Source organism: Haemaphysalis longicornis, unplaced genomic scaffold (assembly GCF_048455015.1).
Source record: "Haemaphysalis longicornis isolate Haplotype H1 unplaced genomic scaffold, Haemaphysalis longicornis Haplotype H1 scaffold_1, whole genome shotgun sequence".
In the NCBI taxonomy this organism is placed as follows: Eukaryota; Metazoa; Arthropoda; class Arachnida; order Ixodida; family Ixodidae; genus Haemaphysalis; species Haemaphysalis longicornis.
In genome coordinates this window covers 150,923,896-150,951,092 of record NW_027526203.1, presented here as the reverse complement: position 1 = coordinate 150,951,092, position 27,197 = coordinate 150,923,896, and the positions used below count along the sequence as shown (strand labels likewise).

At 44.9% G+C, this 27,197-nt stretch overlaps 1 protein-coding gene and 1 pseudogene across 2 annotated transcripts in view; one reads left to right on the top strand and one right to left on the bottom strand.

The window, feature by feature from the left end:
- Window positions 1-27,197, bottom strand: part of LOC144166604 (ATP-binding cassette sub-family C member 4-like) — a 216,827-nt gene that overhangs the window by 20,903 nt on the left and 168,727 nt on the right. The window contains exon 23 of the mRNA XM_077696121.1: window positions 13,766-13,981. Coding sequence (XP_077552247.1) covers window positions 13,766-13,981 — 216 coding nt within the window. The remainder of the gene's footprint in view (window positions 1-13,765; window positions 13,982-27,197) is intronic.
- Window positions 916-6,093, top strand: LOC144166598 (uncharacterized; annotated as a pseudogene). Its single transcript, XR_013321713.1, has 4 exons — window positions 916-1,213; window positions 1,380-1,516; window positions 2,413-2,538; window positions 3,727-6,093. The product of XR_013321713.1 is annotated as an uncharacterized LOC144166598 (transcript).

Here is a 27,197-nt window from a genome sequence, read left to right as displayed (position 1 = left end):
GGGATGGCGAACGCAGACGACGGGAGCATTGTTTGGGGTCGTACAGCACTGCGGTCTTTGCGCGCTACATCTGAGCAGCGATAAATTTCACTTCACTTCACAACCAAGAAACACAAAGTGAGCAAAGAACGAACTATGGCTCTCGCCAACGCTGAGCGAAAGGGATTTTCCCGGCAGGTAGCCGGCGGGGGCAGCGGCTCGCTCCGCCGATCTCGACGCGACGTAAGCGCCGCTGCGGCCGGGGTACGAGTTAAGGCCGCCTCCGACGGCGGAGTTTTCTAAGTTGCCTAATCTAAAAAGGTTTGTCGTAGCGACTGCGCTGGTTTGCAATCGTAGCGAGCCAGCCACATACCTAGCGTCTTAAAAATTTGTCCGTTCTATTCGCCCAAATTTGGCCGCCGCAGTTGTAAACAAGTAAGCAACATTGTCTATGGGCTCAAGAAAAATGACGTCACTTCCTCCACACTTTTCGCAATGCATTGGGATGCTAGGGCCCTCTCCTGAGTATTCTTTCCTCCATGCGTTTGACGAAAAGTTACCGCTACTTGGCGCCAATTTTGACGAAGAAGTGACCGCTACAGTTCCCTACCGAGAGATGTGCATCGACTACTTCCTGTAGCAGATTGTCAATTTGCTGCAGGAATTGGGAGAGGTTCTTTGCAGTACGTTCCACATGGGTCTCCTTTGCGCATGCGTGACCACGCCTGGCAACAATGGGCAGCGCGCGCCTTGCGAGCGTAGCCGAGGTGATGTTGGCCGAGCACAGGCATGTCGGGCGTGCGATATAGCGCCGCTTGGCCGCTGTGACTACGCTCAGTGCTTGTTGAGAGCAGATCCCGTGCCAACATTTAGGTGTTTGACTACGCTCAGTGCTTGTTGAGAGCAGATTCCGTGCCAACATTTAGGTGGTGTTGGCCGAGCACGGGCATGTCTGGCGTGTGATAGTGCGGTAGCGCCGCTTGGCCGCTGTGACTACGCTCAGCGCTTGTTGAGAGCAGATTCCGTGCCACTTTCCTGCGGCGCGGGGCACTATGGAGCCTGCAGTGGCGACAGCACCTGAAGAAGATGTATTAAGGAGGCACCTGCGGGACTTGAAGAAGTGTGGAAACACGTGGACCGGCTATGCTGACTGCAGAGAGGCATACGAAGAGCTTTTAAGGGACCTCGCCGCTGTCAATGTGTGCTTCCAGACAGCACTCTGTGAAGCCAAAAGGTATGTTCATCGCACATATGTAGCGCGTACGTGCCGCCTCAGGATGGTGCGTGATGGATGGATAGATGGTAAAACTTTATTAAGAGTCCTGAGAGACGCGACTAGCGCGCACTGGGCTCCTCCCACGTTGAGACGGATGATGTAAAGATTTATTTTATCTGTGCAGGCAGGCTGATGTTCAGCACTCAACGCGGACATGTGGTCATAAATGAAGACATGCCTTTTAAGGTTGTACAGACCATGGACAGAGGCTGCCTCTTTGGGAGAGACCTCCACAAGGTGCAGGATTCAAGAAATCGACAGGTAACGATCGCACGGATACATCGACCGAGCCGATGCGGATAGTACACTCATATCTTTTTCGCATTGAAGCGTGCGTCGCACAAAATCCCGCTTATGCGCATTCACAGTGACATGCCTTCGCGAACACATCACTGTAGGGAAACAAAAGAGCAAGCCCACGCTGATCGACATCGCTAACGTTTATTACTTATTCGGGCAGATTTTATTTTTCTTTAGTTATTATATAGGGCGTAAAAGTTTCACCCGTTTATCAACTAATTGACGTCTTAATGGCGATCGAGGTATTACCAGATATTAGTGAAAAACGCTTGCCTAAAATGTGACATTCTCTGATATTAGAACCAAGTGAGCCGTATTCTAACAGCTGGACTTCCAGTGCTGTCTGTCATTGCTGAATGCACGTAAAAATGTAACAGCGAAACTCGTACAACTGCTGCAGTTGCAGAGCGACACGAAACCCATAAATGAGTAGCACATGGGTTAAAGTGAACATCTTTGAAAATAATCTGTCTTTGGCAAAGCTGAAATATCAATGCAGTTTTTTTTCTTTTTCGGTAATACGCCTATTCATCAATAAAGCTAGTTAAAACAGTAATTACTTAAAGGAGGGTATCATTCAGGTTAAAATGATTGAACGTACAGCCCTATTAGTATTTCTTGTGGTATGCACTTTTAAGTTTGTTATAAAACCCAGGGAATTTATTTTATGGGGAGGGGACGAGGGAGGGTTAAGCCGTAATGCTAATTTAAATGTGAACCAAATACTGTGGCACCTGTACCCAAGGAGAGACGTGGAGTGCTGCTCCTAAGTGAATTTATAATGCCAAAACACAAACTACTTGCTCTAATCCATGTATGTTGCATACTGATGTTCCATATCTCATTTCATGCAATAGGAGAAGCATGCCGACTGGTCAGCAGCTACCTTCCAGCGAAAAAAGGTGAAGCTACAGGGGACAAAGAAGAAGGGGTGCACTGCAACGATGCATGTGAAACAAGTGGAGTTGTATCCGGAATTCAGGGTAAACAGAAAAACAAACGCATATAGCCTGATATATTACTTGTTGGCTTTAATCAATATTGGAGTCATAAAATTGCAGACATCCGCAAAGGAGTAGTAGTTTGCGTTAAAATAGTGAAAGCAATTGGTGATTTGAAACATGCACCATGATATACATGTTTTTGATAATGCATGTGCATTGCACAGGTAATACTGAATGACACTTTTTGCTCCTTGTTCAGTGCAGAAATGTGTCTTTCGTTGATTGTGGCCAAAATGACTGAATAAAGTCTACGAGTATGAGCACCTTTAAATTTTTTGCACACCTGTTTCGATGATACATACGTATTTTTGAAAACGCTGTGTGGACAATTATTCAACCTACAAGTTTTACAGCTGGAACTGTTAACTCTTTTTGAAATCACTGCATGAAACGTTATATAGTTTGTGAATGTAAGTACTTATTTTATAAATCATTCTTTATGCCATGACAATAACTTTATAATCCCAAGAATGCTCGTTGAAGTGGGTTATATCTTTAACTACACTTGTTTTGGCACACTAGGTCTGTGCAAGAGTTAAATTTTGCAGTACAATTGCTTGCGCATGTTACTAGGCCCCAGAACCAACAAGAGTGTTGCACACTCATCTTGCAATACTTCTTGACAAATAGGTTTGTCGGTTTCGTGGGCAGTCATCATTTTGTAATTCACTCAATTGGTGCGTAAATGTGCAAAATTTTTCTTGTTACTGTTGTTTGGTGTGTTTTACTTGGATCTCTTTATGTATTGATACTGCAATCATTGCTGCAAGGTTTTAGCGCTTCATGCTACCTATGAAAGTATCAGTCGAGCACCATTGAAAAATTTACTGCTCTTTAGTGTTTACAGCACTGAAGTGCAGTATTCATGGGTAAAGGATGCATGGCAGTGCATATATTTCTGGCAAATGCAGCTAAAGCTGAAAAAAGGTTGTGTGTTTAAAATCATTTTAGTATTATTGTATTGAGGGTATTGTGTAATGTCACAGTTATAAAAACACAGCTTCCTACTGCCTACGTGCTTCAATTGTCATGTCTTCTCTGCTTTCATATGTCAAATGTACCTCTATTTTCTATCACTGAAAGAGGTTCCCATTTTTGCAGCCAATTTTGGAAACAACCTAATTTCTTTTACGCTGTTTACCATCTGCTCTTTTCTTTTATTTTTAGATCAACATCCCACAACCATGTACCAAATGGCAGCGCGAAGCAGCTTCAAAGGAAACGATCTCTCGACTAAGGTTGGCATTGCAAGAAGCAGCTAGTGGTAAACCTGTTCTGCACCAGCATCGCTTCTATGTCTGTATGTCCGACAGGGAAAGCCACTCTAATCATGACATTGATGCTCGCTGTGCAGGCTACGCACAGCCGATAAATTCAGAAGTGTCCAAAAAAATTTGTGAGCTGGTACAATAAGGTGTGACATCTGTAAAAACTGTTGAGAGCTGCCTAAGGTTTTTTGTCCGAGATGTACTGTTCTCAAACAAGCAGTGCCCCCCGTCTACTTGCAGAGATTTTTACCCTACAAAGACGGACATAAAAAATCATATCCAGAAGGCACTTCGTAAGGACAGATTTAGTTCACTTGATCAAGAGAATGTGGCAGTGTATGTAGAACAAATGAAAGAGAAAGCACCTGGAACAAGATGTTTTTTCCGAGCCTATCATGCCAAGTCTCTGGAAAATGATCCTGACGGGCAAAAGGAACCGCAGGCCGAATTACTTGATTGTGACGCTTTAGAAACTGTGGCACAGGAATGCGAGCAGACACTGCTGCTTTGCATTCAGACTGAGTTCATGAAGGAGTTGATACTTAAGTATAGTGATGTTGTCGTATGTCTTGATGCTACATACAAAACAACGGATTATGCCCTTCCGCTCTTCCTTATTGTGGTGAAAACTTCTAGTTGCTACGCTGTTGCAGGTGCTTTCATTGTACAATTTGAAACAGCTCTCTGCATCGAAGAGGCACTAAACATCTTTAAGGCCTGGAATCCAACCCTAAGTCCTAAGTTTTGGATGGTGGACTATAGCCAGGCAAAGATCAGTGCACTTTCTGCTGCCTTCCCAAACAGTCGGCCAGTCCTGTGTGACTTTCACCGAGAGCAGGCTTGGCACAGGTGGCTTTCAAAAAAAGAAAATGAAGTACAAGATGTTGACGATGTTAAGAAAATGCTGAGGCAAGTAGCAGCCAGTACGAACGAGGATGACTTGACCAAAGCAATTGAAACTTTGAAGGAGTCACAACAACGGAAGGGAAACGAGAAGCTGCAAGCCTATCTAAGCAGTAAGTGGCTTTCAGTAAAAGAAATGTGGGTGAACAAGTACAGGTTGGACCTCCCTTTCGGCACAAACAACGGAACAGAATCAAAAAACAAGGAGCTCAAGGCATACTTGGCTGGAAACAGTGGTCGCCGTAGCCTGCAAGGGCTTTTGAAAGTCTTAGTTGAAAGCTTTTTTCCGGAAAAAGAGGTGCAGTTCTTGCAAGCAAATCTGAGTTTTTCACCTTCATACCGCCTTTATCATCATGATGTGCCTGATTTCCTCCATGGGAGGCCCCCTGTTGTAGCTAAGCATATTATGGAGCGGCTCACAAGAGCATCTGATTACAGGTCGGAGGACGTGGAAGTCGGCAGTGAAGGAGGAACATTCCGCATTCGTTCTGTCACTCAGGGTGGTGGCTTTCATGAAGTTAACTTCAGTGATCCAAGCTGTACGTGCTTCGACTTCAAGAAGTCAAAATTGCCACACAAACACTTTGCTGCCGTTTTTTTGCTTGTTGATGGGTGGGGCTTTTCACGTCTACCCGTGGAATACAGGGAAGGGCCTAACATGACTGCCCATTCTGTCACAAGCTGCACACCTGCTGACACAGAAGACCCTGAAGTGCTAGCTGATCCGATCACTGAAGAGTTTCAGTGTAGTTTGCAGAAAACATCTGAACAAAGTAGGCGCCACTTAAAATAAAAAATAAGGGCCGAAACCGATCGTCTACTCTCTTCTCTACACTACATTCACAACGACACAGTGTTGCAACACTTGTTTGGCGCGCTACATGAGGCGAGAATCCTCGCTGAAGAAAATGTGACCGCAAGCAGCGGAATCGCTGTACGAGGCTCACCAACAAAAGGGTGCTCAGGAGTGACAGCAAAAAAAAGAGCACAGGCATCACCAGCAACTGGAGTTGCAGTGAAGAAACTGCAGTTACACAACGACCATCTGCCTCAGAAGGAGCACTGGGTCTCGAGGGGAAGGGTAGGCAGAAAGGCTGGAGTTATGAGGGAATGTTACAAGTCACCGTTCTGATTTGTAAGCCAGCAGGTAATGTTGGGTGCTTTGGAGCAAGGATACTAAAATAAAAACTATTTTTAGTATGCACGCCCCATAGCTTGTATGCCAATGCACCCTTTCTTTTAGATAGACTGATCCAACATTCTTTGCTCCTATCAGGTTGTGTAATATCTTTTGCTGGTTCATACTGCTAGAGTTTGTGAAAGACTGCGTGCTGGCAGACTATGGTCCTTGGTATCGACGAGACACTTTTTATTTTTTTCACATCTTTTCGTCGCACTATGTTAACAATATTATGTTATGGTGCTCTTCTTCACTGTGGTTTAGTGGAGTCTGCCACTCATACTACCAGTGTTTATTTTTAGTTCTTGTTATAAGTTCCTGAAATGATGTTTGTGCACTATTCTTTTATGACTAATATTCATATCTGTGCCACCAATGTGTATTTACTTTGTGTATATCACTAATTGCTTTCAAGTTTAATTTTTTAGTGTTTGTGCAGTATTGTTTTATGGCACATATTCATTTCTGTACCACCAATGTGTATTTACCTTGTGTATGTGACTCATTGAGTTTAAATATTATTCTTATGCTGATTGAACAATTCTTGACATTCATTTGTAATATTGAATAAGATTTAGACTGTGCCTCTGAATGCGTCTCTTGTGGCAGCATTAGTCTTGCTGCTTGGTACAGCAAGCCCTCAAATATCAGACCTTCTTCTGTGTACTGTGTTTATTAGTAAATAATTAAGCGCCAGCAAAAATAAACTATTATGATTCTTGATGCACCGTGGTCAGCATTTCACATTTTCTCATTCTTGCATGCCTATTACTACGACAAACAACGAGCGAAACAGCTGAAGTGTTTGTGGATTTCGTAAGAAAACAGGCGAGTTTGTCTTGGGTCTGCCAACGTTCATAAAGTGGTCAGCACGACTGCTAATGGTGCTTTTTTTCCAAGATATTTTGCTTTTACACGCGTGGCCGTCTTGCATGGTTAGCATTCGGTGCCCATCTACATGCCACGCAGTACATGCGCTATTTAGTGAACCCGCAGCCATAGGTCGGCGTACTCACTCGTGAGTCGACTCACTTAGGCTCAGATCGAGCCACGAGTCTGAGTCTGTGTGAGTCCAGGTGAGTGATATTTTGGTGAGTTTGAGTCCGAGTGAGCCCGGTCGAAGAAAATTTTCGTGAGTGTGAGTCAGAGTGAGTTCGGCTAAGGAAAATTTTGGCGAGTCTTAGTCTGAGTGAGCTCCACAATTTTTGCCGACCTATGCCCGCAGCCGCCCAAGCAGCGCACCGTAGCTGAAACCCAGTATCAGCCCAGCCGGACAGCCATGCGGTAAGTACCGTCATAGGCGTGCGCAGGGTTCCCCATCAGGGGGGGGGGGGCGAAGGTTCATCGCAGCGCCCCCCCTCCCTCCTACTAAGTCAATGTACGAGGCAGATTTTGCGCCCTCCCCCCCTCTTGGGTGACTAGGGGGGTCAATGTATGGGGCAGATTTTGCGCCCCCCCCCTCCTAGGTGACTAGGTTTACCGTACGGAGGTGCTAAGATGCCGCAATGAAATGGCCTGTACTGAAGTGCAATAAAAACTCGGGGTCCCTTATGGATCTGCCTGAGACGACTGGAAGGTGAAAGCCATCAAGACGATGTTCTAGATGAATTACTAACCGTTCAAACGCTCACCGTTAATAGGCCTAGTTGCTGCATAACTTCGCAGGTAAGAACTTTAGCACAAACGAGGACGAATTACAAAGAGATGAGACGAGCCCTGGCGCAGTGCGCGTGTTCCGCCCTGGTTAGCGCTGAAGTTTTCACCTTAAAAATGTACTGAAGTAACATTTGTATCGGATGGAGTGGAGTAGCACAAGCACAGACCCTTAATATTTTCATCAAGTAAGGTGCATGGGTCGCGGGCGGCTGCGGATGCCTGCGTGCAGCGCATATAATCGCCCATCGTAGCGGCTGCACGCCCAATACATCATTCAAATGTGCCCGCGTGAGAGCCTTCGTCTCTTTTTACTATTCTTCTAAGCTTGACTTCGGCTGTTGTAGAGCGATTTTTAGTTGGGTCCTCATAGCCGTCGGCGTGCAGCGTCTGCTAGCGCGCGCTGTCCATATTTTCCAAGGCCGTGCGTTTGCGTGAGGCGGGCGACGAGAGCTTCGCGAGGCGCGCGCTGCCCATGGTTGCCAGGCGTGGTCACGCATGCGCAAAGGAGACCCATGTGGAACGTACTGCAAAGAACCTCTCCCGCAGGAATTAGGTGCGTTTAAAGAGACACTAAAGGCAACTGGCAAGATGGGCTCAGACGAAACGTCAACTGTCCTGTAGCCCTTTCAGCGTTCATTCGGCGGCGAAAGATGCTTCAATTGCCGAGAAATTGCCAATTGAAAAGCGCATTTCATCCCTCGCGCCAATTCATCACGTTTTGCGTCACCTAAACGGCCACCGGAAGCGAATCAGACAGCAGTGTGGTCTAGCAGGAAAACTAAAATATCCCAAGCGAATCGTGGCGGGCGCAGGAGCTACTGGTCGCGCTCCCGGCGCATACAACACTTGCTTGCCCGGACTACACGTGCGGATTCCTGCCGTTCCGTGTGTGCCAACCTTTGTGCGGACGGGGCGTGCGGTGGTGGTTAAACAATGTGCATGTGCAGCGCGGACTTTCACTTCCCTTACAAAACATCTAATTGCCAGCCCAGCCGCAGCGAACCCAACGTTAGTGGCGCTCTTATGCTTTCCACTGTCTTTAGTCGCTTCGATGCACTCGGCTTGATACGTGGCGTCATCTGTTAGCTCCGCTTGTAACCGCGCCCAATTCGCAGTGTGAAAACGAGCCTCGGTACTCAGATGTACGAGCACTTGAATGGCATTTGCGTGCTATTACTATGTAGCTGCGCGTGTGCAATTTCATCCGAAAGCTCGAAAAAAACATGAAAATTTACGGCTGGACGGATGGGCTTACACACCGCAGCCTTGGTATACGTAAAGTTGGAGGTAACAGGCATGCGACTACACCGAGTCTGGAATAACCATCGGCGCCACGGCTTGGCAGCTTGCGCTTATCGGCATGGCTTGAGTTATGCATGTAAATTTATCACTGTTTATGGCTTATAAAGCTAGCGAGCAAAGAAATAGTTCCCGTGTTTCTTTGAGAGTTTATGTTCGCGCTGCGTTGGGCTCTGTTGTTCGTGACGGGACTCTTCAGTTCCACTCAGTCGCCGTTAACGTTATCTCTGCTGGGCGACTGGTAGGTCCATTTTTTGATTATTTACGGCATTATGGTAAAGGTACTGCTCCAGACACTGGTATATTTCTTTTCTGGAGACGCAAATCTATCCATTTTGACCAATTTCGGTTTCGTTTTCAGTGTCCCTTTAACTTCGGTGCGGCAGATCGGTGGGTAAAGATGCTGTGGTACGTGGCATTATGTCCGCTTCGAGTGAAGGGTATTATTTATACGATTTCACATTGCGTGCAATTTGTTTAGCGTGAGTTTGGACGGCTAAACCTACACTGGGTCGTTAATTGCGGATGCTGTTAGACAACTCGGTTAAATCGTCCACATCTGTCGAACGATCTGCGCTTAGTTTTTCACAAGTGTAGATGGTGTGTGCCTCCGACTTGGAAGGTGTACAACGTGTTTATAGTGGAGATTTGTGTCTTCGTGCTCACGTACCGCGTGTGTTTTGAATGAGAGGAACTGGGAGTCCTGTAATATTTGAGACTCATGTACCATGCTCATTTCCCACAACGTACTACCAACATGGAAGCTTACTGTTGAGAATGAACTGTCTTTACTCTATGAATTCTTTTCCGGAAAACCATGCCAGGAAAAAAAAGGTCACTACAGTACTTGCGCTTTTTATTTTCGCCGGAATATTTGATGCATAGTGACATTTGCCTTAAAAAACATTTTTGATTCGTGCCAATTAAGCAGTCACTGCTCGACGCCGACCACTCTTCTTAAGTCGGCTGCACCTCAGAACAAATACATATTTTAGGAATGATCTCAACTAAATTGCGCAACAAGTTTCAGAAGGCCAGTGACTGTGAAGCAGTGATAATTGGTGGCCTCAAACGAGCCTACATTGAGGGTTCATACAATACATACAGTACTTCTGAGGTGCAGAAAAGCCAATCTCGTTTCTCTTAAAGTGGTCATGAAGGAAACTTTGGCTTTATTCAAAGGATTCGGTGTTTTATAGTACTGTGAGTGTTGTGTCGTAGCAAACGTTGCTTTTTCCACTTAGATATTGAGCAATTAGAAAGAAAGCTTCCACTACATGACTTGCTTCGTGACGTCACCAATGATCTATTAGAGGAGGTATCAGAGCGAAGAATCAATGGGTTTACTACGCACCGTGTAAACGCCGCAATGCCACATGAACCGCACGAGGCATTGCAGAGACGCGTGGTTACCCTCGGCCTTCCAGGTGGCACAGCAAGGACCCTCCGCGTAAGGCCCCTAAGTGTTATTCCATGGTCCTGAGCTCCACATGTCCCCACTTCAGTTTATTTCTGATCGGACCTGTACGTACCGTATCCAGTTACGGTTCATAGGTATCGTTTCGTGAAGCATTGGTGTGTCTTAAAAAACAGGGTCCCGTAAGTGGCAGCGTTGCTCATGCCAATTGGCTGGTATCGGATCGGACATGAACATTGCACCAAAAAAGTATCTGCAGGATGGCTATGTTTGTAGCATTGGCCACGGGTAGATCCGTACGCGGTGCATTAGATCGGAACTGTTAATATTTACGCTACCACCGTTACGGCTACACAAAGATTATCGACTCAATGTAAAGCGCCTATACTTGGTTATTGAAGCTTAAAAGTTCTGTTTGCTTTGCGTTTTTTTGTCGGCCTGAACAAATTGCAGGAGAAGACAATAATGCGTCTTAACTTTTCTGCGGTCAAGGCGCTGTTGATTCGCATGCCTATTCTCTGTTTTCCTCATTATATAGCTTGCCTAAGAGAAGTTTACGCTAAAGTAGGTGTGAGTGTTATTAGAACAAGGCAATCTTTCGAATAAACGAAACCTCTATTTTGCCTTCATGGCTCCTTTAAACTACATGAGTAATTGAGGGCTCAGGACTGATTTAGAATAAATTCCACATGAGATATAATTTTATCCAAGGAAGAAAAATTGGTGTACATCGGAATTCGAACCCATAACGTTGTGCGACACGCAGAGGTTGTACCCAGCATACTATTTCTTCTCTGGTATTCGATAAGAGCGCCTCTAGAGAATTTACGGATTTCTGGATTCAGTTTTCACATATGGTTTTGCCACTATTGAAATATTCTAGTTTACAGTTTTCTTCGTTAGTGACAAATGCGACACATATGAGATATTTTCACGATAAGACAATAAGGAGAGAAGGGTAGCGTAGCTCTGTCGATCCAGCCTCCGACGACGAAGAAGCCTGCTGGGGTTATGTCTTGGCCACCGTGTCAACATACTGTAAATGCAGCGTTCGCTATATCATGGTCCATGTCCTCTGTCCTGGGGCAACACAACAAATCAAACAAGACAGCCGAGCGCACCAAATGAAAAAAAGGAATGAGGGCGGTCTTTGAAGCTGCATATGACAGGTAGGCACGGACACGCGTCAGGCAAAATACATAAACGAACCCGAAGAATAGTTCTGTCACTCAACCGTTTTCTGACATTGGGAAGGCACTGATCCTACGCCATCTGCGACTACAACTTGCTGTTACGAGATCGCCTGCTGCTGTGAGTAAGATCTGACCTTTCCAACTTTTACGTTCTTCAGTTGCGGTGCCGGTGTTTCACTAAAAGGAAACCAGTGTGTGCTTTCGCGTATAGTGGTTCCCCGAGGCCAGGCCGCCGATTAACAGACGCATATTAACAGACGTGGTGCTCTGATACGAAGGTTGAGTAGTCACTGGACAGATACGCCCAACCAACAATACGGCGTTGCGTTTTGGTGTTCTATAGTTCGAAACTTGATCTTGTCAACGGTACGTCAAGATGACGGGTCTTCGCGTGATTTGTACGTCTAATCAATGCAAATCAGAATGCAGTGTTGGGAGTGCATTGGGCTTCCCTTCTCTTCTTGAGTGTTCATTCTGGCGTAGGAAGGTTTCCATCATTTATACGGAAAATGCCTTTATATCCGTAGTTGTGGATAGCGGATTTTCGTACCTGGGCGCAGCACCCTTCAAGGGTGACGTAGGAATAGTGCTGGGGAGTATACCCGCATAAACTGGGCGACTTTTGCCAAGTAAACCGCGTTGGGCTCCGGCTATTTTGTGACAGACATTCATCAATGTTGGTGCGATGCAATTGAGGTGAGCCTTGGGCAGCGGTAAAAAAACAAAAAGAGCGGGTCCCTTGAAGAGGCAAAGAGGAAACGAAAAAGACAGTTGAGAGCGAAACGAAATATAGGGAGACGATGAAACGTTTCTTCGACAGGTGTCACAGCACTAGTATTATGGCTATTTCTCCAGGCAATTTGGTCTTGGTGCGAAAAGGATGTGCCAACTTAAAAACCAGACCTATCGGGCCCTTCGAAGTCATAGAGACAGCATCTACCAATGGCGTTTTGAAAATCGTGTGGTACATGACGGGTAACGGGACTGTAGAAGTCGCGGCCATCAGCAACGTGGTTCCCTACACACATAGGAAGGACGAAAACAGGGACCCAGAGAGTGTGGAGAGCCGAAGACGACGAAGGAAGGACTAGGGGGAAGGGGAAGAAAAGAAGGTTGAGGAACAGAATAAAAGGATGGTTCCCAAGCGAACATCCTCGGATCATTACAAACGTCATTAATCATACCAAGGCCTCGAAGTACTTCGTCTTGGGTTACCGCCATGTGAGATGTGTCAATAGAGTGCTGTCGTCTCTCTCGCCCGAGAACATTTGCGTGCAGGTTGGAATAGCCTAAACATGTGTTTCTAAAGCGGGAGGGGTCGTTTACGATTACTTCGGGACTATGATTTCACCAGCAGTGATTTTTTTAATTGTGCAACTTGTGTGAGAAGAATTACAAAAATTCACACTTCTGTTGACAAGCGGAAAACGTAACATAATGACAGCAGCTTACGCGTGCTTTACTTAACAACACAAAGCGAACATAGACAAATCATAATAGCAACAGCATATACTCAGCAACGGAAACAATCAAAGAGCATGCTTATTTTTTTTTTAATTTTCGTGGGGATTTTTTATGCAGTTTCACGACTCTAGAACATGCATTGCCTGTTGTAAGAGCGCCTTTAGTGACTGGTAGGATGCGGTGCGTTACGTCTGCTTACATTACGCTGTTGTTTGTTTTGCTAACGAAGATTTTGTTTGCTGTCTAAATATTGGCAGTTCCTGAATGCATTAAGGTTCAAGGTTTGTCTCTAATTTTTTATTATTGTTTCCTGGGTTGGTCTTGCTTGTTTTTTATTTCATACTCTCTATGGCCTTCGCATAACGCGTTTGTCCGAAAACAATTTCCATTGCAATTGCCATTTATGTTTCTGTCAATCCTGTACAGTACGATATACGTAGAAATATGCGGTCAAAAGCGTGCTTTCTCGCTATATGTGTGATTTTTTGACAGAAAAAGAAGAGAAAAACGCATGCAAGATGAACCGGAAAATGTCTGCGTGCATTTGTGACTGAGAAAGTGATGCAGTAAGGCGTTCTTACTGATTGGCTACACGATTTAGGCGCGTAGTTTTTCACTCTTTTGGTTCAAGCTACTCAGTTAGTTCAGCTGTTGAGCACATTTCTTATCAAACGTCCTGTGAAACGATTGGTGCATCACCTAGCACAGACGACCACGATGCACTTAATCTTATATCCTAAATTATTTGCGTTTCATTGGTAACTTAATAACTTCACCACCTGTAAAGAACGAGGCTGTGCTTGGCATATTGGTCAATTGAACCCACCTTTTCCCCTGGACATATAGCAAAGGACACGTTGATGAGCACATTTGGCAACACGCCAGGTCGATAGGATGCTGTGACGCCTTCAAACTCAATCTTTCCTGCCGACGGCCACGTTGCTCGAAGAGTTGCGTTTGGGCAAGAGGTGAGGTATTGCTTTTGAACCAAAGTGCATGGCTCACTTTTTGCAATCACGTCCACTGTGTCGTCGACGTCTTCCTGTTTAGAAATTAAAGGAGAAAAATGTTGGAAGACATGCGACTATTAATCAACTTTGATGGCGCAATTGAGGCGCAATAAAAAAAAAAAGGTAAGTCCCTTTTATGCGTTGAATGTGGTTGGTGGTCCCAGCTTCTAGTTTTTGTCTTCACAACTTTGCACACGCGCCCACTTGAACCGATGATTTAGAGAAAAATCCGCAGCCTTTCTCAACGAACGAGTCTTAATCATTTCTACCGAGGTTAGCGGCAAAAAGAATAGCCAGGGGGCCGTTGGGCTTCTCATAATACTTTGTTTGTACCTGCGGTGTTTATGTGATTTAAGTGAATGCGAGACCAGCACAACCGAAACATTCGGGCTCCCAATCGGGTCCCATAATTTAACTGCGACAAGATGTTACCTCCAATAAGGCCAGCAAATCACAAGAACTGCGCATCTGCGAGTTCCATAAAATTCACGCGAGACATGCCCAAATAATGCTATACGAGACCTGGCGCTACATGGAGTGTAACACGACTACAAAAAAGGCTGAGGGGGTCATTGGCTGATAATCTTGAAGACAACAGTTGCTGTCGCAGGTACCGCATGTCGTGTAGAGTAGCTGCTGGAGTACTATGAAGGTAGTGTCGCGAGCAGTGAGCTGCAGAGGCTCACCAGGGGTGTAATGAGGGAACTGAAAGCAGTTGCAGTTATCTTGACACAGGTAGTAATGTGAAAGAGGTGGAAGAGACGAGAAGTGGCATGTGAACCACGATGAGGTAAATGTTTCTGTTTTCAACAGTAGAGACATGTGGGCGAATACTTCTAAGTCGCCCAAACTTGCATTATTGCGAGGCTATAAACGCAGTGATTTTTTACATTTATTCATTAAGCAGTGTTTTACTACACCTGATATGTTAACCCAGAAATGTGGACTTGTGCATTTTCGGAAATCTATTGATATTTACGATTATAATATGTTTGTGGTTTTAGCTCCATTTTTACTATTTTCGTGCAGTATTAATCCAATGGCCACCTACATATCATAATACAGCTAAATGCTCAACGTGGGTTCATTGAAAAAGTTGAACTGGTCACTCCAGCGCACCACAAGCGCCAGGTGCAGTGTAGTGACAAAGCCGAGCAAGAGTCGATAGCTTGGGGAGGCTCCTCATACGGGGAAGACCGAGATGACTCAAATAAAAATGCGCCAGTATTTTCGTATGAAATTGTTAAGGGCCAATTTTTGAACTTTTCTTGGCCATATGCTGGCTTTTTGTGATTTTTTCCCTCGAATTTTCTTGATCATAACAAAAATCTTCTTGGCAAAATAAAAAAAATGAACACAGTCTTGGTAGTATTTGTAGCTATGAACGCTGTAAGGTTCATGTGATATGTCTAGGCAAAAACCTCCTCCATTGGTACGCGGGGAGAAGAGAACATTCAAATGTTATTTTATAGAAACAAATCAATGAAAAGGCTTAGGATTGGCATCTCGTGAGGTCACGCCATTGGGGGTTTTGTTTTATTTTTGAACATCTTGGTTTCTTAGCTGTGAAAACGCTATTGGTTGGGTTACAACAAAGCACACAAGGCCAGACAAGAGACAAAGACCTAGAAGAGCTGCCCACAAGTGCAATATTTGGCTGTGCTTCAATGTTTTTCAATTTTTTCAAGGTATTTCAGAGCCTTAGGTATGCTTATACACCACTTTAATTTTCCCATGTGACACCAGACGAGTCAAAAGCAAAATTGAAGCACACACCACCCTGCCTTTTATAATAGCTTAGCAACTATTACTTCACAGTTATTTAGCTTAGCAACAACTAACTCACAGTTATTATCAAAACCCAAATACACAGTATTTCATTTTAAGAGAAAGGAATTAAATTACAATCGTTTTGGTATACACATGGAGATAGAGCAGGCAGAACACACTACTTGTTAAAAATACTTGGGTGTGTAAATTGAGTGGGACTTGGACTGAAAAAGTCAAGTTCAATACGTATGTTACAACTTAGCGAACGGATTCCATATTTCACCTAAAGCTCGCGATTACTTTATTTCATTATTATCTATGTGGGTTAGACCGTTCCATCGCGCGAGGGGGAAACGTACTCTCGCCCTTAGCGGTCGCGCCTCGCGGGACGCCTTTCTCCCTTTCGAGAGTGTGCGCGCCGATCACGGCGGGCCTCGCACGGCTGCTTTATTGCCTCGACTACGCTTTGTAGGCATCCCACGGGTGATTTTACCACTAATTTACGCAATATTATAATGAAATATTGCTAATAAATGAGCCAGACTGGCAACTTGTGAGTTTGGCACTTTAAAGCACACCAGATATTTGGCAATTTTGTTCTGCTGAGCTCTTTCGGTATATTTTGGAGCAGTGGCGAAAATTCTTCTACCTTCCACCAAACTTAAATGGGTCACTGAAAGGTGTCTGTGACGCAGATTGTATTAGTTCCATCTCCACCGTTTCTGCGGTCACATTGCGGCATACCCAGCTCCAAGTATTACGTGGGCTGGCCTTGGCGATTTTCACAGTGACTACTACCTGCTTAGGTTGTCCCTCTCCCCAGCCAATCCAAGGGGAAGGGGGAGAGAGGCTACTGAAGGGGATTCCGCCTCCCTTCTTCCCTCATCCCCGACTCGGGCAAAATAAATTTGTTCGCTTACTCACTACAGCCAAGAGTTCAGTCTATTGCTCAAATGTGATGTCTCTTTGTAGGCAACATCAAACTAAGCAACGCAAAACCGAACGCTGGTCAGATTGCCGAACGGCGGACGCTTATAGACAGATTTAGTTTGGCGTTCCGGGCGTTAGCGTATACCTGGGCGTAAAGTGGAGCGTACGATCGTCGCGACGCTCCCATGGATAGTTATAGTACAGCGTTTTTTGTAGCATGCGCTAACGCTTGCGGCGCCGCCTGTTGAACCCAATGCGAAGTACCCAAATTTGACCTTTTTTACCTGGCTAACCAAGGCAAGCTGTAGATGGACGGCGTTTTTTTTAAATGTGGTAGCGCTGGTTTCGATTGTAAATATCTTGAAAGTATGATAGAAAAGATCCTCTCACCTTGATTCAGTATTAGGGAAAAATACAATACACCGTCGGGGTTGTTTTTCTCAACCGCGCAACGCCAAAGTTTTAAAGGAACACGCAGCGCTCGGCATAATCATTTTATTCAGCTCCGAATTATGCCAGGACCATCGACAAATACTACTGAACATGGCATGCGACGCTAATGCGACTAGCAAAATCAAACAGCGGGTAGGCTGACACGGCGGTTTAGTGAAACTCTTCGCCCGGGTGTAGCAACTAAACAAAATACACGAAGCAGTCCTATTACTCACTTCCTCTAATTTGTGGAGTCCAACTACAAATCCTTCACGTTTCACACGGGTAGCGCAACGTTCTCTGCTCACACCCGAAGGTGCGACAACGGCGCAGGCGAAAATTTTTGAATGCCCGAAATGGAGGTCGCCGATCTTCACCAACACTGCGCGCATTCCACCACTGCGACACGCACACAAACACCGCCACACGCTTCGGGAGCCATCCGGGTTGCCCTTGTTCATTCATTTCTGGCCGGTATGCCTGCTGGAACTGAAATGTTGTCGCCTAATGAAAAGCACACACGACGGTCCGCGTTTTTCGTCGGAGAACCGGTTCTCTCGCCTCCTGCCTTCGGAGCAGGAGCCATTTTGGAAGCTGTTTTGGAATCCATACTCTCCTAGCTGTTGCGTGCGCAGCAGCGCATCGTCGAGGCGTTTACGTGGCGTACTGCGCATGCGCAGTCACAACCCGCCCCTCCTGGGCGTACGCTCCTTCGGAGCGCGCGCCCAACTGAATAAGTCTTTTGTCCTGATATGACGCTCTCCAGGAGCCATGTTGTTTATTTTATTTATGTTGTACATTAGTTACACGGTTAAATTGGCAGCAGAGCAGCTTGCATTTCTAGAGAGACGAAGTTTTGTTTATAGTTGGCGGCAGTGGTGGCTGAGTGTGAGGTGTTGATGTATCGATAAGATTTAATACAAACTATATACATGATGTGCCAGATACTTACGAAGTTCACCCAAAACTACCTGTATTACACCCTGCAGGGATATGAAGCCAGAAGTCTGTTACACTGCACACGCTACTGGTTGTTGCCCATAGGCGCCGAGCGTATCATGGTTAGATCGTTCTAACAAATATCAGTTTTTGCAGTAAAGCGATCAAAATACCCGCCATACGCTATCCCGGGCACACACACGCAAACAAAAAAAAATTGTGACAAAGTATTGCAAACATATATTCGACACAGCATCGTTTACCCACCGTGGACCACGCTACGTCGAGGCGAATTTCAGCTCCACCACGGCCCAAAAAGCAGCTAATTTAAGTCAGATCGCTTAAACTGGTCCTATGCAACAACTTTCCCATTTAAAGTATATTACGAAAAAGAACGTACTACGCGCTACAACGAAAAATTCACCGAGACTCCGCTGGCGCCCATGCGCCGCGGAGCAAACGCCCAAGCCAGCAAATCGGCCAGCTACCAGATGGCGCTGCGCACTCAAGATGGCGGCGCCCTCGTTGGAACGGTCCATACCTAGCTATAATATTAGTAAATTTGTTACAGCGCAGCGACATGGGGTATTGAGTATAAGACATATTTTGAACCCAATAAGACTAGAGGCGAGTTCTCAGAAATAGAAAGTATTCTACGTTTTCTTGCCGCAGCGGACCTTTCTTTCAATTAACTGGTGGCGTGTCTTCTGGTTCTATTTACACGTATATATATGTCTATACAACTCACAAAATTGTACCACTCAATGATACACTGCCAGCGAGTACTTTTGTAGCTCTGAAAAAATGTATTACGGTGGCAGTAAATTCCCACTTCAATTTTGCACTATGCCGCAATATCTACGGGAAAATATTGAATTTAATGGCACTTTAATTTACAAGACTGGTCATTATGATGCTAAGATGAAATCTGATTTTTTGCTATGCTTAAGCAGTTTTTGTTTGAGAGACGGGGTGTTTTTTGTTTCTCCAGAGACGGGCATGTATCATGGGCTTAAGCTACAAGCAACCTATTGGGGGATGTACTTGTGGTTTGCCAGAGCTGTGCAGTATTGTGTTCACTACTTCAGTGCTTCTCCTTAACTGGCGATTGAACGTTATCAGTGGCCGTGTGTTGCTAAAAAGCTGATTTTCTTCATCAGGGAAGCACAGATCTGATTTTTCTATCCCACGTTCTTGTAACCGACATTAGTCATGTGGCTATGGGGCCAACACCATTGTGCGTAGCATGTTTAAGGAAATAAGCAAATAAAGTGAAAATGCCAAATAGTCGCATGAAAACTCGTAATTCATGTTAAACTTGTACTCATGTCTTTGTTAGCCCTCTTATTCAATGCCCTATGCAAGGACCTGTAAGTTACTTGTAAAAAAATAAGAAATTTGATAGCAAAAGCATAGTGAGTACAAACGTTTCACATTTCTATTGTCCAACTGAAAATGACGTTTCACTCTGCTCTTTATAATATTTCACCGAATAAAGAGGCGAAAGCTGCTAGAATAAGCTTAGTGTTGTGCTTTTATTTGCAGTTTTTGTTGTTCCTTGTTTACTCAGCGCCGCGGGAAGGCAGTTTTCACGCGATAGCGTTATTATGCGCATTTTTCGGCTCTGTCCTGGACGCTGGCAGTCCCCTATAAGCCGTGTTCATCGAGCATGGGGAAATATGTCATCACTGGCGGCCGGAAGCTACGACTGAGACAGCCAGAAGCGAGGGTTCGCCTGAATTTGGAATATGGTGCAGGGTGTGCAAGGAGGAAACAGTGTGCAAAGGATGACAATGATACCACGGTGGTGGCGAAATAAAAGATACGCGATTTCAGCAGGCGCATGTTGAAATCGCGTATCCTTTATTTGGTCTGTTAAGTGTAAGCGTCTTTAAGCGTCGGTTGAATTGAAGTCTGTTCTACACCCTGTCGTTGGTAGCATGCTCGGCAGACCCGGTCGCCAGCTGTGCCCGATACTGACGACATCACCCGAAAGTGTCTCGCCCACCGGGACTGATGCGGGCATGCACCAACACAATGTCTCCCAAAAAACGCGGCAAAAGATTAAGGCCAATCGCTCAAAAATAGGCCTATAATATGAGAAGAAACGAACTAAAATGTATCCTAATAATAAATGAAGCCCAGTGTATAGCGTCTAATTACACAAATTCGCTAATTAGTTGCCTAATTTTCCGCGACTACGTCACCGCGGGAAGCTCGGTTTTGCGCACGATGAATCGCACCCCGCGTCGAAGTTAAATATCGTGCCAAATAGGGAAGTCACGTAATAATTCTCAGCACGACAGTACTGAGAAGCGGCAGACCCGGTCTCACAATCGCCTAAATACACAAACGTTTCAACAAATTGGACCATACTGTAAAGCAGCAATGAAGCAGGAGGAGAGTTGTAATAAGAGAGGAAACGATGACTCAAGCAAGAACTGATCATGACCCGGACATGGTACGGCCTGCCGTGCCACAAACTTACCCACACCGAAACAAAACAAAATAAACAGTATTATTGAACATAAGACAGCTCTCAACTTCCCAATTTTCATGGTTATCAAGCAGGTCCTGAGACATGGGTCTTTGTAACACTTTTGAAGAAGTCAGAGAAGCAACTCTCCTAGCACCAAGGGAGTGGGTGAAAAAAATAAATTCAGGACGAACCCTCGTATGGGGAATAACCAGCAGTACCTCAGCGAAAGAACCGGCAGGATACGATAATAATGTACAGCCTCTCAAATTTTTAATAATATAGCGGGAGCGGCGACCAATCGGCATGTCAGCGCCTTATTACGGTGTCCACCGGCAAAATAGGCGAGGGTACGCGCACGCGCATAGAACTACCTGTTGTGGCAGCATCGTCTGCACCGCAGTTCTTCTCATGGCAAGACACCCCCTGTTTTTCTTATCTTGCAAGGCCGTTCCGCTACCGCCAAAGGTACTTAAGCAGCGTGGGGCACAAAGTCATTCAGATGCAGTGGCAGGGGGTGTACCACTCACAAGGAAACAGCGTAGCAGACGACACTCATAGAGCAAATAACCCTATGCGCGTGCGCGTACCCTCGCCCATACGCTGCTGAACACCGTGATAAGGCGCTGACATGCCGGTCGGTCGTCGCTCCTGCTATATAATTAAAAATTTGGGAGGCTGTACATGTCGCCGATCCAGCGACACCCCATAAAAAACTTCCCTCACCGAAAGACAGGGGACCAAACAAACACAAGGAGAGAGAAGAAACAAGGATAAAACTCCTTCGAGGAAAGGTCCAAAACCACGAAAACAGGGTATACACCAACGCATCAACTACCGTAGTGGACTACCCTGGCAATCTTAGCGATGACATGACCTTCACACACACAGTAACAGAAGAAGCGCAACTTCGACCCATCCTCTTGGCAACCCAACTGGTGGGAAACTGTGTCGAATGGAAGCACAAACATGATTAGATATAATTATTACGGAAAATCAGGACTGCAAAATAATACCCCCGGTCTATCGTATGATACGAAAAGACCGCGATACGCGAGGAGGGGGCGTTGCTATTATTTTAATGAAAAAGTAAAGCTTGTACCGATGAAAAATAGCCCTGGACTATTTAGGAGTGAATAAAAAAGTATATTGTATTCAACAGTACTGTGAGGAGTACCCTGTGTCACTGCAGCTGTTTCCAGGCGACCCAACGCTCCAGTGTCGCTCTTGAAATCAATCCAAGACTTTCTGTGTACTAGTATATCCGGTATACTCGACTTTTTATAGCCGGCGATTTCAACTTGCCCGGTATAGAATGGGATAAAATTTTAATCAGCTCTTCTGACGTTAAAAATAGGAAAATTTTGTTTGAAATAGCATTCACACATGACCTTACACAGTGTGTCCGTTGCGCGACTAGGGTTGGTACTACATCGGAATCAGTACTTCATCTTGTGTTTCTGGATGGTCGATTGCCTGCAACTGATGTTGAAATTAATGATGGTCTCTCAGATCACAAACGTGTATTGGTTTGCAAAGAAACGAGTTGTCAGCTAGGGTCAAAAACGACAAACGTTTACCTACAGAAACTTCTCAGTGGCTGATGATGTCAGTATCCATGATTACTTAGAGATGTCATTGTATTCACTCGATAGGGAGATTGATGTTGATGTGTTGTGGAGCCGCTTTACAGAAATAATAAACTATTGCTTGGAAAATTTTGTTCCTTTTCGAGTAAAAACAGTTTAGGAGCATAACTCCTGCATAAATCGAGTAATTATTCATTTAAAACGGAACATAAAGCGCAAGAGAAAGAAAAAGGACAGAAATAAATCGGAAGTTAGGGATCTTTCGCTTACTCTTAAGCATAAATTAAAAATTTCGAAGGAAAGATACTTTTCAGAAACACTTACACAATTCATGGGCTACTCCCCTCAGCGCTTTTGGCGACACATTTCCCCATCACAGGAGAATGTCCAGTCTGTTATAGTTAATAGGCAGTTTTAGCATATCGTTACCGTGTTTGCGTTACCGTTTACCTTGTTACCTGAAGCCGGAGTTTCCGTTTACCGCTGAAAACGGTAGGATACGTTTTAGCCCTCCGTTTGCGTTTTACGTATTCCGGCCGGCGTGGCGCAGGTAGAGACATCTGATGAATTAGTCGGAAAGCAAATCACGCATAATTTCGTTGCTCATACCTATTTGCATTCTTTTAAAATAACTTGAATATTTCACTTTTCGGGTGAAGTATTCACACTAACTGCAGTTGTTTTGAGAATACTCTAGCCATCACCTGTAGAGCTTTAAAAAAAGACGTATTTGTGGCGCCATCTACTCAGTAGAGTTAGAATCAAGGTAAAATAGAATTTGCCCCCGCGTTAAATATTTAGGCAAGAAATGAGTAAAATATGTCGTAGTTATTACTCAATAACCTTGCCCGTGACAATTTTGGAGGCCTAAAAACACTTTGCGAGCTCAGAAACGTATCCGAACTATTTGAGGCGGGCAAAGCTTAGCCCGAGTAGGGACGGCCATTTCGCTCGCCCATCGGAGCAAAATGGTCGTTTGTCGGTTTCCTGAGCATTATTTAACAAGAAACACGTAATAGGTAGCATCAAGTAAGAATACTTTTATCGGCTGTACCAAGCATAAAGCGCCGATCGCACTAAACTTGCTCATTGCTCTGCACGCGGTCCGGCCCAACATTCATGACACTGTAATCAATACGCGACGGTACACTTCGTCTGCTCATGAAGCCCGCTGGTGAGGGTAATGCCTGTGCCGGTAAGTCACCGTTCACGGCTACTCCCGCGCAAGCGCAGTCGACTCCCGCAGACACGGTAAACGGTAACGTAAACACGGTAACGCTATGCTAAAACTGTCTAATGGACGCATCATCACCGATGGGAATGAATTAGTCCAAAAATTTAACGAATACTTCCACTCAGTCTTTGATCGTCTTGCGGAATCATCCGTGAGAACTGGCTCAGAGCTGAATGGTTGTCTACAATCCAATATGTCGAGTGTTGTTCTGTCCGAGCAAGCAATATTGTCGCTATTATAGACATACACACCAAAAAGTCTCCTGGCCCGGATGGTATTCCGAATGAATCTTTAAAGCGTAATGCGCAATGGGTTTCAAAATATTTTCTAATTATATTCGGCGCATCACTGAAGCAACAGAAGTTGCATCCTGACTGGTTCATAGCTACAGTTCTACCGGTACACAAAAGCGGGAGTAGGTTCAATATAGAAAATTACAGGCCCATTTCAATTACTTGCACTAGTTGTAAGATATTCGAACATATCCTAGCCAAACAACTCTTCACTTACCTGGAAAGCTCAGATAAATTTTTTTCCCAATCAACATGACCTCCAACGTTAATTTCAAACTACAACCGAGCTTGTTCAGGCTATTCATGATTTAGCCAAGGTTTTAAACGAATCAGGCCAAGTGGATGCAGTTTGCCTAGACTTATCTAAGGCTTTTGATCTCATACCGCATGCTGAGCTTCTTGTTAAACTTAACCTTTTAAGAGTGAATGAAGGACTTATTAATTGAATGACATCCGATCTTACGAGTAGATCGCAATGAGTTGAGATAAAAGGGGCGAAATCCGCAATTCTACAGGCAACGTCCGGGGTTCCCCAGGGGTCAATGCTAGGTCCCGTGGTATTTCTGTTTCATTAATGATATTGTAGAAGGCATTGACACCTCACTCACCGTTCGCCTCTCCTCAGATGACTGTTTAATTTATCTTAAAATATCAAGCTAGAATGACCAGGTCACATTGAACAGAGCTTTGGAAGGAATTCCTGATTGGTGGGCGAAATGACAAATAAAATTAACCTCGATAAAACAGTTTTCGCAAGAATAACAAGTAAAACTAAGTATACCGTTTCGTTTGATCACGAGCTCAATGGAAAACTTTTAAAGCGAGTTACCGACTTCAAATATCTAGGCGTCACCATGGCCGAATATGTAAATTGGAAGTTCCCCATAAGTAATTATGCTCTTCCGCAGAAAGAAAATTATGGTTGTTAACAAGAAAACTTAAACTCGTTTCCACGAAAGCTAAGTTAACGGCATATACATCCCTTGTACGGCCTGGGTTAGAGTACGGCAGCATAGTATGGGACCCGTCTCAAAATACCAAGTTGATCAGCTAGAAAGGACCCAAAGAAGAGCAGCAAGGATTATTATGTCTAACTGCCGATCATCAGTGTCTGTTACAGAAATGCTGCAAAAGCTCAAACTCCCTCCTCTTTCCAAGCGACGTAGAGTGGCACGACTTAAGTTTCTTTATTTAATGCCCCATAAGTACTTTAGTTTTAGCTCATAGTTGTACTTGAAGCCGCGGTCCTCGCGAATAGTAAGAAGTAGTCATCAAGGTTAATTTATGCCGATAATGGCACGTATAATTGCTTTCAAATACTCTTTACTTCCTAAACAATAGAAGTATGTAACTTTTTGCCACAGGAAATCGTAAATGCAGGAACCCTAAATTGATTTGAAAAATCTTTGTTAAACCATTTTTCAATCGAAGCTTAAAAGTGTTAAAGTTCACCTTCCAGCCCTGTGCTCCCCAGAACGGACGGAGTTTTACTGTACTTTCCTTCTCATTGTAAGTGCGAGCCTCGAGTTGTTTTGAAACCTGTCTGTGAATCTTGAAAATTAGGTGAGGTCTCTGCTTACGGATGCTTCTAATCGTGTGACTATTGATAAGTACCTTGAAGTTTTTAAAGCACAGCTTTATTACTTTCGTCCAGCGGTTTCGCGGAGGATGCACGAGTTAACCTTTTGACCGGAAACACATCCCGGCGACACAACCCTCGAAGCGCATTGCGTAATTCGATGGGCCGGCTGTCGGCGCTGCGCACAAGGCCGTGTTTTCAGTCGTTCTGCGCAGCATGATTGGCGGGTGCCGGCGCCGCTGCGGCCGATCAGCTGATCGGCAGCCGACCCTCCCCCCCCCCCCCCCCCCCTCCCCCCAGGCTCCCACGCATGCACCGCTCGGTCGTCTCGGGCTACGTGACTCGTCTCGCGCCCGGCGAAGAGGAACGGCGCGTCCGCCCGGCCTCCTTCTATGAGCATTGCACGGGACCGAACGGCTTTGGAAAGTGGTCGGCAATACAGCTAATTGAAAGGTTAACCAAGCGAAACGAGACTAAGCCAAGCTTTTGCTTTGCATAGCCAAGGTTAGCTGAACTAAGCCGCAACCATTTTTTTTGTTGTCTCGCACGTTGGCAGTACTGTGTCTCCGGGTAACGGGCGGAACTATATTTGATATTATGAGTATTGGTGAACAATGTTTCGAGCGTGAAGTCCTATGTGTTTCCAAATGTCGATGTGTGGTTTTTTTTCTGCAATGTATGTGTTTTCGAAGAGTCTGTTTTTGAAGCGTTACTTATTTGTCAGTTGCATATGCCAGCGTTGTTTATTTTTTTCCACTCTGTATCGGCCCTCACGGGCTAACAGTATAATAAATAAATAAATAAATAAATAAATAAATAAATAAATAAATAAATAAATAAATAAATAATGGACTCCCAAAAGGCCCATGTACTGTTGGCCGCAGGCGGAATACGCAAAAACTGTCCTCCACAACGATGAAAATTCCCAACACCTGGACATCCAGACACGGAGGTATGGAAGGGAAGGAGGCAGCCGAAAAAGAAGCGCGTGAACTCACATACCGTGCTCATTGTGATCACGACTACCACACTGTCGTACCATAAAAAATATACAGGACATCTTCTGTTCCTGTGCCTAGAAACAATAACCTCCTCTGTGACAAGGGGGTCTCAATGCCTAAAAATGGAAAACTTTGCGCAGGATAAAGAAACGCATATAAAAACAAATCTACGTGGGCGATGATGTTTTGAATGGGGAACATTACACGTCAAATTAAAACCGTGCTAGATGCGAGTAAATATGCACCCTCTTCTACGTAACCTGGCCATGTCAGGGTATGCTTAGGTGAGAACAACTCAAACCTTAAATATTTTTCTTGTATCAAGATATAAGAGGCAGTTTCGACCACCTCGTTATCTCAAAGATAAGCGCGAGCTGATTCGCAGGATATAGACAGGAGCCGCTTTATCTAGGGCACTGGACTTCAGGTAGCTCCCTTGAGCTCTCTACCACCTGTTTACCCCTATTCACGAACTCGCCATATTTTTTATTCAACAAAATTGTTCGCTTTCTTTCACAGCAAAAATTGAAACATTCAGTCCAGCCATGACATTAGAAAATAAGTACTACTTTGAAACACTGTCAATGCCGCTTTCTTGCTCAAATCCACCAACATCCCGAAGGCACAGCGCCACCTTTCGCAGCTTTTTTAATCCGCACAGAGGCAGATGCCTTTCTTTTCTCTGCCACGGCGATCCAAAACGGTTGCGGCTAGTCTCTCTTTCTCCAGTGATCTCCAGTGTTTGTAACGCATAAATCGTGAGTGTAGGAAGTCCGTTTTGAACACTCAGTCGGCGTCGAGGTAGCGCTGTCGCGTCGTACATCTTAAGGCCCAAACGAAGATGCCATCTCGAACTTTTACTACGAAGAAGCATACCTCTACCAGCAAAGGGAATTTACGTGTCCGCATCAGCAGAGAACGCCAGGCTGAATGAAAGAAATTACTGGTACCCGCCACGAATTGAACATGGACCCGAATAAAGAAACGGAACGACAGCCCGTCGTC